This window comes from Narcine bancroftii, chromosome 1 (genome assembly GCF_036971445.1).
Source record: "Narcine bancroftii isolate sNarBan1 chromosome 1, sNarBan1.hap1, whole genome shotgun sequence".
Taxonomy (NCBI): Eukaryota; Metazoa; Chordata; class Chondrichthyes; order Torpediniformes; family Narcinidae; genus Narcine; species Narcine bancroftii.
Genome location: NC_091469.1, coordinates 44,808,155 through 44,821,806, shown reverse-complemented (window position 1 = coordinate 44,821,806; position 13,652 = coordinate 44,808,155). Strand labels below are relative to the sequence as shown.

At 37.0% G+C, this 13,652-nt stretch overlaps 1 protein-coding gene across 3 annotated transcripts in view; it reads right to left on the bottom strand.

Annotated features, from left to right (window-relative positions):
* Nucleotides 1-13,652, bottom strand: part of cenpe (centromere protein E) — a 144,359-nt gene that overhangs the window by 63,566 nt on the left and 67,141 nt on the right. For all 3 annotated transcript variants that reach the window (XM_069925310.1, XM_069925298.1, XM_069925304.1), the window contains exons 24-26: nucleotides 7,036-7,166; nucleotides 4,790-4,969; nucleotides 90-215 (exon numbers count right to left, since the gene is read on the bottom strand). In XM_069925310.1, the coding sequence (XP_069781411.1) occupies nucleotides 90-215; nucleotides 4,790-4,969; nucleotides 7,036-7,166 (437 nt within the window). The remainder of the gene's footprint in view (nucleotides 1-89; nucleotides 216-4,789; nucleotides 4,970-7,035; nucleotides 7,167-13,652) is intronic.

Below are 13,652 nucleotides of genomic sequence, written 5' to 3'. Positions count from 1 at the left end.
AGGAATATAATTATGGACTAATAAAGTCCAATGACTTGGTTTTGCATTGCAATTGTGATTTCTGTTAAATGTCAAAAAAAAGTATGAACCTTTTCCTTCTCTTCATTTATCAAGTATTCCTTTTCAGCCAGGCTTGTCTTTAGTTCCATCTCCACATTTTGGCTCATTTTCAGTTGGTCATGGAGGCTTCTCAATTCTGCTTGGTTCTCTATACACTAATATACAAATAAACCCAAGACATCTCAAAAAGATTACCTCAATTTGTAACATCGAAAACATTTAAAAAGTTCAATAACAAAACATCAGCAAATTGCAAAATTAGGAATATGTAGTGCAAGAAAAACAGAATGGAATTTTGAGAATTTTATTCTATACTAACACCACCAATTCCCTCCCATCCTTCAACTTCCCACCCCCCCCACCTCCCCAAAGTGTTACTAAACAGTTGTTCACCTATTATGTGCTTCAACAATTAATATATGCAGGCTGAAGGAGGAGTTTATACTTGACAGACAAGGGCAAAAGTTGAAAGATAAAATTTGGCAGCTCATGCTCTACTGAAATTAATATAGTAAAATGGCTCATCATTAGTGAATCCTCTGATTTTGAGCAGCAGGTTAACCCTAACCCATGAGAAAAAAATTGAAAGGAAGTTAAAAAAAATTGCCTGAAAAGCAAAATCAATTTTGATGGCTGCTTCAGAGTGATTGTATTTTGGATGCCATTTGGTGTAATTTCAGGAGCTATCGAGTGGTGTTTCATTGGCAGACAAAGCGGGACTTCTTATTTGAAGACCAACTTTCATGTTACCATTATTATTTTTTTGTAAAAAAAAGGGGTGGCACAGTTAGTGTAGCAGTTAGCAAAACACTGTTACAATGCCAGCGACTGGGGTTCAAACCTATCGCTGTCTTTAAGGAGTTTGTACATTCTGCGTGGGTATCCCCCGGGCACCATTTTCTTACCACCTTCAAAATGTACCAAGGTTGTAGGTCATTTGGGTAGCACAGGCTCATGAGCCTGTAACCATGCTGCATGTCTACATTTAAAATTTACATTGACCACCAGAAAATTAAAGAATGGAACAAGTCAACCGTTACAAGTTTTGGTTCACAAATTTAATAAAGGCAAATAGAAATTGACATTGTGCATTTCATTGGCTTAGCACAACCCAAAGCCTGTACAATTAACAAAATTTTTTTTTTTTTTTTTTGAAATGTAGTCACTGATCGTAACAGATCGGAATGTTTCTGAAAAGACACCCGCTAGACACAAAGTATGAGTATGAGCCACAAAGTATGAGCCACAAAGTATGAGCCACAAAGTATGAGCCACAAAGTATGAGCCACAAAGTATGAGCCACAAAGTATGAGCCACAAAGTATGAGCCACAAAGTATGAGCCACAAAGTATGAGCCACAAAGTATGAGCCACAAAGTATGAGCCACAAAGTATGAGCCACAAAGTATGAGCCACAAAGTATGAGCCACAAAGTATGAGCCACAAAGTATGAGCCACAAAGTATGAGCCACAAAGTATGAGCCACAAAGTATGAGCCACAAAGTATGAGCCACAAAGTATGAGCCACAAAGTATGAGCCACAAAGTATGAGCCACAAAGTATGAGCCACAAAGTATGAGCCACAAAGTATGAGCCACAAAGTATGAGCCACAAAGTATGAGCCACAAAGTATGAGCCACAAAGTATGAGCCACAAAGTATGAGCCACAAAGTATGAGCCACAAAGTATGAGCCACAAAGTATGAGCCACAAAGTATGAGCCACAAAGTATGAGCCACAAAGTATGAGCCACAAAGTATGAGCCACAAAGTATGAGCCACAAAGTATGAGCCACAAAGTATGAGCCACAAAGTATGAGCCACAAAGTATGAGCCACAAAGTATGAGCCACAAAGTATGAGCCACAAAGTATGAGCCACAAAGTATGAGCCACAAAGTATGAGCCACAAAGTATGAGCCACAAAGTATGAGCCACAAAGTATGAGCCACAAAGTATGAGCCACAAAGTATGAGCCACAAAGTATGAGCCACAAAGTATGAGCCACAAAGTATGAGCCACAAAGTATGAGCCACAAAGTATGAGCCACAAAGTATGAGCCACAAAGTATGAGCCACAAAGTATGAGCCACAAAGTATGAGCCACAAAGTATGAGCCACAAAGTATGAGCCACAAAGTATGAGCCACAAAGTATGAGCCACAAAGTATGAGCCACAAAGTATGAGCCACAAAGTATGAGCCACAAAGTATGAGCCACAAAGTATGAGCCACAAAGTATGAGCCACAAAGTATGAGCCACAAAGTATGAGCCACAAAGTATGAGCCACAAAGTATGAGCCACAAAGTATGAGCCACAAAGTATGAGCCACAAAGTATGAGCCACAAAGTATGAGCCACAAAGTATGAGCCACAAAGTATGAGCCACAAAGTATGAGCCACAAAGTATGAGCCACAAAGTATGAGCCACAAAGTATGAGCCACAAAGTATGAGCCACAAAGTATGAGCCACAAAGTATGAGCCACAAAGTATGAGCCACAAAGTATGAGCCACAAAGTATGAGCCACAAAGTATGAGCCACAAAGTATGAGCCACAAAGTATGAGCCACAAAGTATGAGCCACAAAGTATGAGCCACAAAGTATGAGCCACAAAGTATGAGCCACAAAGTATGAGCCACAAAGTATGAGCCACAAAGTATGAGCCACAAAGTATGAGCCACAAAGTATGAGCCACAAAGTATGAGCCACAAAGTATGAGCCACAAAGTATGAGCCACAAAGTATGAGCCACAAAGTATGAGCCACAAAGTATGAGCCACAAAGTATGAGCCACAAAGTATGAGCCACAAAGTATGAGCCACAAAGTATGAGCCACAAAGTATGAGCCACAAAGTATGAGCCACAAAGTATGAGCCACAAAGTATGAGCCACAAAGTATGAGCCACAAAGTATGAGCCACAAAGTATGAGTATGAGCCACAAAGTATGAGTATGAGCCACAATGATTTCATTTAGTCAGGTCCAATATACAAAATAATTCACTCTGATTAAAATAGATCAATGTTATTTGTCACTTGCAGATTTAAGTAGGTCCTGCATTTGTGAAAGGCAAGATTTTTTTGTAACAAAGTAAAACCCGAATTTCCTGACAAACGTAATACACGTACCTTACCTTCAAAATACTGTCTGACAGTTCAAAATTAGACAGTTTTCAATTATCAAAAACCATATGTTAATTCAGTTACTTTTAATATTCTTAGCTTGTTTCAGCATCATGCTGAAGAAGATTGAAAAGATGAAGACACTGTTTACATCCGGTACCACACAGATGGCAGTCTCTTCAATCTGTGGCGCCTGCAAGCTCACACCAAGACACAAGAGCAACTTGTCCGTGAACTACTCTTTGCAGATGATGCCGCTTTAGTTGCCCATTCAGAGCCAGCTCTTCAGCGCTTGACGTCCTGCTTTGCGGAAACTGCCAAAATGTTTGGCCTGGAAGTCAGCCTGAAGAAAACTGAGGTCCTCCATCAGCCAGCTCCATACCATGACTACCAGCCCCCCCACATCTCCATCGGGCACAGAAAACTCAAAACGGTCAACCAGTTTACCTATCTCGGCTGCACCATTTCATCAGATGCAAGGATCGACAATGAGATAGACAACAGACTCGCCAAGGCAAATAGCGCCTTTGGAAGACTACACAAAAGAGTCTGGAAAAACAACCAACTGAAAAACCTCACAAAGATTAGCGTATACAGAGCCGTTGTCATACCCACACTCCTGTTCAGCTCCAAATCATGGGTCCTTTACTGGCATCACCTACGGCTCCTAGAACGCTTCCACCAGCGTGGTCTCCGCTCCATCCTCAACATTCATTGGAGCGACTTCATCTCCAACATCGAAGTACTTGAGATGGCAGAGGCCGACAGCATCGAATCCAAGCTGCTGAAGATCAAAATGCGCTGGGTAGGTCACGTCTCCAGAATGGAGGACCATCACCTTCCCAAGATCGTGTTATATGGCGAGCTCTCCACTGGCCACCAAGACAGAGGTGCGCCAAAGAAGAGGTACAAGGACTGCCTAAAGAAAGCTCTTGGTGCCTGCCACATTGACCACCGCCAGTGGGCTGATATCGCCTCAAACCGTGCATCTTGATGCCTCACAGTTCGGTGGGCAGCAACCTCCTTTGAAGAAGACCGCAGAGCCCACCTCACTGTCAAAAGACAAAGGAGGAAAAACCCAACACCCAACCCCAACCAACCAATTTTCCCTTGCAACCGCTGCAACCGTGTCTGCCTGTCCTGCATCGGACTTGTCAGCCACAAACGAGCCTGCAGCTGATGTGGACATTACCCCTCCATAAATCTTCGTCTGTGAAGCCAAGCCAAAGAAAAAATATTCTTACAAATCTTTCATTTAACCTGCCTTAAAAGCAAAGTTATTTTTCTATTCCTTTCACCCAGAGGTATTTTTTTAAACAATAAAAGCACCTTCCCATTTTAAACTCATGGGAGCTAAATGCAAAACTTCACTTTGCAAAATAATTCACACATGCTTCGTCAAAGTCAGACACACCATGTATGCTAGTCTATTCACATTTTTTCAGGCACTGAATACAAAATACATCAAAACAAACCTACTCATGGACAATGGAGCAAACTAAAAACAAACATTATTTAGGTCCTTACAGTTTATCTAGCAGCATTGTGCCATTTAGATGCTAATAAATTATCCGTTTAACTAATTGAAGGATAAAATGCAAAACTTTAAAATTACCATTTCAATATTATCATTAAGGTCACACTTCAATTGATCCCTCTCATTTTGAAGGCTTGACAATTCTTTATGCAGCTTCTCTTTCTCATCTGTGATTGCCTTGCAATATTTTTGAATTTGAAGCTGTTCAGTTAAATTCTGCATCTCGGCTGTAGTGCTCACATTTTGACGTTCTTCACCCTAGTCACAAAACACACAATTTTCATTTCCAGCATCAGTGATCCTATGTTTCTATGTTAACTAATTTCACACTGTTTATTGAAATATTTGGTGAAAATAAATAGCTTAATACAATATTCACATCAACAATAACATCTCCATAAGAAAATACTTTGATCACCAAAAAACAAGTAGTAAAATTCCCATTATCCAGCACTCAATCAACAGGAAAGTCAAACAACCAGGCAAAAAAAATGAAATAAATAAAGAAAAGAATTTTAAAGTCAATAAGGTTTAAATAAAAGTTTAGAATTGTAAAAGTTCTCCAACACACACAACCCCATGGGAACAAACATTCAGCCAGCTGAGCACCCCAGTCGTGCCACAGCAGCTGTTTGAATAAAGTTGTGTTTGAATAAAATTACAGCACCCAGGGTGAAGAGTTAGCCGATGTTGCTCGCCACTGGAGTGACTCTCCCAAAGTGCCTCTTTATCCCTGCCTGATAAGAGTCTGGATCTTTATTTGTACATTATTATGTATATTAGAAGGGCTTTATCTATATATTTGATGGGGGTGGGGGGGGGGGGTGTTCATTATGGCGTTGGCACGATTAGCATGGCAGCTAATGCTGCTACAGCACTCACGAATGGGGTTTGAAATTAAGGGAAGGTGCTTTGACAGCCTGACCAGGACACTGGAGGTTAGTCGGGTTGTGCCAAGGGTCTGACCAGGACACCAAGATGAAGAGCCACTTGGGCAAGTCTCCTAAAATAACTCCCTATTCCTCCCTGATAAGACTCTTTATTAAAATTAGGTACCATATATTTCAGGCAAAGATCTTTTGGGCTGTCTGGGGCTCCCAGGAACAACACCAATTTTAAAAAACCCCACCCCAATCGTAAGTAACAAAGTTGTAAATTAAGTAAATAAAAACCCACTGCCCATCAGACAGCAACAGCCCAGAGCTGGAGCGGCAACGTCATGCTCCAGGTGGAAGAAACCTTGGCCTACCAGGCAGCAGCGTCAATGGCCCGTGAAGCAGAGGCACTGACACTATGCTTCTAGTGGGAGAAGGAACCTCTGCCTACCAGGTAGGACCAACGATGGCGGCGCCCAGCAGTGGGAAGGTGTCTCCTGCTTTGACTTGTACGCCGAATTGACATTTCTTTGGGATGAATTTAAGGTCTCAAAAGTATATCTGGTGTACAAGTCGATGAGGTTTTTTTTAAAAAAGGGTTTCACGACTCAACTTATACACTGAAATATACGGTATGTTAGTAAGGCATTATCTGTAAACTTTGGGATGTCAATTATGATGGCATTAGTGGTTAGCACAATATTGTTACAAAATTTAAATTCAAACCCTGGTCACTGGTGCTGCAAGTTACAAGAATTATGTGATTAAAGTGAACTTTACATAATTAAAGATGACAACATTGATTTATTCTTAAACATTGCCAGAGTGCATTTCAGTCAAATGAAAAATTCATTTCCAGCATCAGTGATCCCCCGATGAGCTGAATAATGGAGATTTTATTGTAATAAACTTTGAGATTTGGTTTTTGATTTGGCAACAGGAACATCGATATTCATATATTCTACATCCTTAAAAGTGATTGCAAAATCCTAATTTACTACCAGCAAAGGGAGTGTGGGGAGGAAGGAGAACGCTTCTCTAACTCCTCACATTTCAAGCTTATACATTTAAATTACAAACATGTATAATAATTACACCAAAATTTAAAGGGTTTTAAGATTATATCTGCATAATCTTTATTCCAACTATTTGGCCCCCAAATCTGTGCACCCAAAGTCAATGCCTAATCTTAATTTGGGAAAAATGTCGATTCAATGAGAAGGCACTACCATGAAAATAGTGTCTCGAACATGAAACTTAGCTTTAATCTCACTGGAAAAGACATTATTTTTATGCAGAATACCAATACAGGATCAAACAACAATTTAAAAAAGCATGAATATTAGCCAAAACTACAAACTTTTCAGCAGAATCTTCATTTTGATATTTATTATTGTAAAAACATACAGGAAATTTTGACACAAATAAACGTTGTTTGATTAAACAAACCTTTTGGGACTTGGGTTGTGACATTGCCAACTCTTCATTTGTTTTTGTTAAAACTCGTATTTTAGTCATCAACTCTTCCTTCTCTTCATTAAGTAGTTTAATATTTACCGACACCTCAGAAAATTTATCATCTAGTAAGAAGGAAACAAATGGAACAAATTTCATTTCCAGAGAGAATATTAAAGTTTGTCTATATACCACATGCCACACAAATTTCCTGATCCCTGTTAAATTTCCCCCGATAATTATATTGCTGAAACAAAGTAAAACCCTTGCAGTTTTTTTGAAATAGTTTAGGGTTAAAGCTTTGATTTATTGATTAAATCCAATGGTATTTAATGATAATTGCAGGTTTGGCAGGGACGCGTCTCCACTTGCAAGCTGGTACCTTTATCTATGGCATAAAAATCACTTGTCCTCAAGACATGTCAAGTACGGGGGAGTCACGTGATGGAGTAGTGGCCGGACGGTGAACTCCAGCCCTCTCCAGAAAAGTCGGAAAAAACAAAGGAAAACACAAAGGCACAGAAATAAAAGTTAAAGAAAAGTGAGTATAAAGATGGAAAGAAGATGGCGACAAAAAAAGAAAAATCGAAATCAACAGTAAGAAGAGAGGAAGAGAAGACAACGGAGGAAGAAGGAGAAGGCCTTACCTGTTCGAAGAGGCCCACGGTGGAGAGAGAAACCCGCTCCCTCAGGTCGGTAGAAATGGGACTACAAAAATGGCTCGCTGAGCCGAGTAAAAGTGCGCAACCGCACATGAAAAAAAACACACCGACGGGAGGGGTGACCAGCTGGGGAGTCGATCTCCACAGCCGGCAACGACAGCTGCAGAACACCTGCAGCAAGAAGAGAACACAGAAGACAATGGAAACAAGAAAGAAGAGAAGAAAAGGGCAACAAAGAAACAACAGATGGCCAACCTAAGAGGAAGAAGAAGAGGAAGAGGAAGAGTACAGTGAAACAGAAGAAGAAGGGAAAGGCAAGATAAAGGATTTACTTTCTCTTATTAAAGAGTACATGGAGTCATTTAAAGAATGGCAAACAGAGGAATTTAATGATTTAAGAAGAATAAACAACACAGAAGAAAAAATGAATAAAATAGATATGACCTTAACAGAAATGGGAAAGAAAATGGACAAGATGGAAGAGCGGGAAGTAGCAGCAGAAATGGAGGTAGAGGACTTAAAAAAGAAATTACAGGAATCTAATAAAAAAGCTATAGAGACACAAGAACTGTTAGCTCAGAAAATAGATATAATGGAAAATTATAACAGAAGAAATAACATAAAGATAGTGGGCCTTAAGGAAGATGAAGAAGGCAAGAATATGAGAGAGTTTATAAAAGATTGGATCCCTAGGATCCTAGGATGTCCAGAACTACAGCAAGAAATGGAAATAGAAAGGGCACATAGAGCATTGGCCTTTAAACCACAACCACAACAAAAACCAAGATCTATTTTAGTAAAATTCCTAAGATATACTACAAGAGAAAAGGTACTGGAGAAGACAATGGAAAAAGTAAGAGAGGGCAACAAGCCACTGGAGTATAAAGGGCAAAAAATCTTCATTTATCCAGATATAAGTTTTGAACTCCTAAAGAAGAGAAAGGAGTTCAATACAGCAAAGGCGATTTTATGGAAGAAAGGGTATAAATTTATACTAAAGCATCCAGCGGTATTGAAAATATTTATTCCAGGACAACAAAACAGACTATTCTCGGATCCAGAAGAAGCACGAAAATTTGCAGAACAATTACAAAATAGACTGAGGGATGAAGACGTGTAATGAGAGTAAAAATGATCACGATTGATATGTATGTGGGTAAAGAGGTATAAGAGTGTATAGGTATAATGTGCATACGTGAATGTATCTGTATTTAGAGGAAAATATAGATAGTATAGACAAGAATTAATAAGGGAAGGTAATGGAATAGAGAGAATAAGGAGGGAATTAAAAGAGTGAACTTTGTTACATATGAAAAGTGAAATCTTTTCTGGGGGGGGGCAGGGTGGGGGGGAGTTGTGGTCACTGCAAAATCAGTTGACGCTTGCGAGTGAATTCGCAAACCCAAATGGAGAGGGGAGATGTGGTTGTCCGACAAGGGATAAAGGACAACTCAGGAGGGGAAGGGGAGATTGGGGCTAAAGAAGTTATAAATAGGAGAATAAGGAAAATGTTTGATGTTTTAGGAATGTTGTTTTATAAAGGGTTTAAAATAAGGAAACAGAAATGGAAAAGGAGGAAAGGTAATGATGGAAAAACGGAAAGGGAAGATAAACAAAGTATAAAATGGCTACGTTGAACTATATGACTTTAAATATTAATGGAATACATAACCAAATTAAAAGGAAGAAACTGCTAAATTTACTGAAAAATGAAAAAATTGATATAGCATTTGTCCAAGAAATACACTTAACTGAATTGGAGCACAAGAAATTAAAGAGAGATTGGGTAGGACATGTAACAGCAGCATCGTATAATTCAAAAGCAAGAGGAGTGGCTATATTAATTAGTAAAAATGTGCCATTTAAAATAGAAGAGGAAATAATAGATCCAGCAGGGAGATATGTAATGATAAAATGTCAGATATATTCGGAGTTTTGGAATCTACTCAATGTATATTCACCTAACGAAGATCAAAAGTTTATGCAAGATATCTTTTTGAAGGTAGCTAATACGCAAGGGAACATACTAATAGGAGGGGATTTCAACCTGAATTTGGATTCAAATATGGATAAAACTGGGAAAAAAATTAACAGAAAGAACAAAGTAAACAAATTTATAATTAAATCAATGCAAGAAATGCAACTTTTGGATATATGGAGGAAACAAAACCCAAAAGAAAAAGAATATTCATATTACTCGGCTAGACATAAAACATACTCAAGAATAGACCTATTTTTGTTATCAGCTAGTATACAAGATAGAGTAAGAAAAACAGAATATAAAGCTAGAATACTATCGGACCATTCACCCTTAATATTGACAGTAAAGCTAGAGGACATCCCTCCAAGAATGTATAGATGGAGATTAAACCCCATGCTACTTAAAAGGCAGGATTTTAGAGAATTTATTGAAAAACAATTAAAAATGTATTTTGAAATAAATACGGAATCAGTGGAAGATAAGTTTATACTATGGGATGCAATGAAAGCATTCATTAGAGGGCAAATAATAAGTTATGTAACCAAGATGAAGAAGGACTATAATCAGGAAACAGAGCAGTTGGAAAGGGAAATAGTAAATATAGAAAAAGAATTAGCAATGAAGGAAGATATAACTAAAAGAAGAGAATTGGCGGATAAAAAAATAAAATATGAAACACTACAAACATATAAAGTGGAGAAAAATATAATGAAGACAAAACAGAATTATTATGAACTAGGTGAAAAAACGCACAAAATCCTAGCATGGCAGCTTAAGACAGAACAAGCTAAGAAAATGGTATTGGCATCAAGGAAAAAAGATAAACAAATTACATATAATCCAAAAGAAATTAAGGAAAACTTTAGAGAATTCTATGAACAATTATACCGAACTGAAAACGAAGGGAAAGAAGGGAAAATAGATGAATTTTTGACTAAAATTGAACTACCAAAACTACAAATAGAGGAACAAAATAAATTAACAGAACCATTTGGAACAGTAGAAATACAAGAGATAATAAAAAAATTACCAAATAATAAGACACCAGGAGAGGATGGATTTCCAATAGAATTCTACAAAACATTTAAAGACTTATTAATTCCGCCCCTCCTAGATGTAATCAACCAGATTGATGAAACACAAAGCTTACCAGATTCATGTAAAACAGCAATAATTACAGTAATACTAAAACAAGGGAAAGATCCACTCTCACCAGCGTCATATAGACCAATATCTTTACTAAACACAGATTATAAGATAATAGCTAAACTATTAGCAAACAGATTAGCAGAGCAGGTACCGAAAATGGTAAATTTAGACCAAACTGGATTTATCAAAAAAAGACGCACAACAGACAATATTTGTAAATTTATTAACTTAATTCATGCAGTAGGAAATAAAGCACCTGCAGTAGTAGTTGCTTTAGATGCAGAGAAGGCCTTCGACAGAGTAGAATGGAATTATTTGTTCAAAGTATTGCAAAAATTCAGTTTACCGGAGAAGTATATTAATTGGATTAAAGCATTATATAAGGGACCGTTAGCGAAAGTGACAGTAAATGGACAGGTATCAAAGCAATTTAACTTAAGCAGGTCAACGCGGCAGGGATGCCCACTATCACCTTTATTGTTTGCGTTAGCTATAGAACCACTAGCAGAATTGATAAGAATAGATAATAATATAAAAGGAATAAAAATAAAAGACAAGGAATATAAAATCAGTCTATTTGCGGATGATGTTATAGTGTACTTAACAGAACCAGAACTATCAATAAAAGAATTATATAAGAAATTGAAGGAATATGGAGAAGTGTCGGGTTACAAGATAAAGCCTATGAATAATGCGGATTTCTCAAAATTTAAGAAGGAATCTCCATTTAGATGGCAAATGCAGGCAATAAGATACCTAGGTGTACAAATAAACAAAAATCTCGGCCAATTATATAAACTCAATTATTATCCACTAATGAAAAAATTACAGGACGATTTAGAGCATTGGAAAGATTTACCACTAACACTAATAGGAAGGATAAACTGTATTAAAATGAACATTTTTCCAAGGATATTATACTTATTTCAGGCATTGCCAATACAACTGACAGAAAAATTCTTCAAAGAGTTAAAGAAAATAATAAGTAAATTTTTATGGAGAGGGGGGAAACCGAGGATAGCACTAGATAAATTAACAGAATGGTATAAACAAGGAGGCTTACAATTGCCAAACTTTAAAAATTATTATAGAGCCGCACAATTAAGATACCTATCAGATTTTTATCAAACAAGGGAAAAACCAGACTGGACGAGATTAGAATTAGATAAAATAGGGGAAAAGATACCTGAACACATATTATATAAATGGGATGAAAAATTAGTACAACATAGAACTTCTCCAGTATTACATCATCTCCTCAATATTTGGAAGAAGATTCATGTAGAAAGAAATAAAACAAATTATCAATTACCAAAACTAATATTGACGCAAAATAAGTTACTCCCTTTTACAATAGATAACCTTTCCTTTAGAGAATGGGAAAAAAAAGGGATTAAAAGAATAGAAAATTGTTTTTCAGGAAGTAGATTCTTACCCTTTGAACAAATGAGTTCAAATAAGTACAATATAACTGGAGATACAGCGCTGGCATATTACCAATTGAGATCCTACTTGAAGGATAAATTAGGAAGCAGTTTGAGTTTGCCAGAGGGAAGTAACCTTGAATATGTGATTACAGATACAATGTTAATCAAAATATTTATAACAAATATGTATATTAAACTGCAAGAAAAGGAGAATGATGAAACAAATGGTAAAACTAAACAAAAATGGGAACAAGATTTAAATATAAAGATAAAAAAGGAAACATGGGAGAAATTATGTTCTGGAACGATGAGAAATACAATAAATACGAGGCTACGTATTATACAATATAACTGGTTACACAGACTATACATTACACCTCAAAAGTTAAATAAATGGGACCCAACAGTATCTGATAGATGTTTTCGATGTAAAAAAGAAATGGGAACAACAATTCATGCAATCTGGACATGTGAGAAAGTAGAAAAATTTTGGGAAGATCTCAATCAGATATTAAATAAAATAACAGAAAACAATATACCAAAGAATCCAGAGATCTTTCTCCTAAGTAACATAAAAAACAAAGAATTTGGAATTGATTTGGAGGATGCACAAAAAAGATTTGTTAAGATAGCTCTAGCCGTAGCAAAAAAATGTATTATGTCAACCTGGAAATTGGAAGATAATCTGAAAATACAACAATGGTATATAGAAATGAATAAATGTATTCCATTAGAAAAAAATACATAGTTTAAGAAATAATATTGAAATATTCGAACAAATATGGGAGCCTTACATTAAATACAATAGCGAAAACCTACCGGGGACAATCATTACCTAAGTTGATGGAAGGAGAAGGAAAGAAAAGAATGGACTCAGTAGAATTTCTGGTGTATTTTTGTTGAATGACAACATTGTCTGACTGGTTTAATGTAACCTAGATTGTATACCTAAAATGGATGGGGGGGGGGGGGTGGGGGGGGTGGCTTGGGAGGAGGGAGGGGGGGGGGGAGAAAAAAGTCACTGTAAATGCGTGAAAAAGAAAAAGTGTGTATCATGGCTAATGTGATTTATGGTGTGAAAAAAAAAGACATGTCAACTACCAGTGCTGCCATACAAATAGGACGAAAAATAAATTTCAACAAATGAGCACACCACAGTCTTAGATTTTCAGATCAACCATCTGCATAGAATTGATAATTACACCAATATTCGATCTACTACTCCCACTTCCCCCACCCAAGCAAAGACCTTGCTTATCTAATTACATCGCTATTTGTCCTCATTTAAGCCATTCAATTAAAATTATACAACTTCTCATTTTTAATTTTTAAAAATGATAATTTTCTCCACGAATAAAAGTTTCATTTGCAAATGAAAATGTTTAAACTATA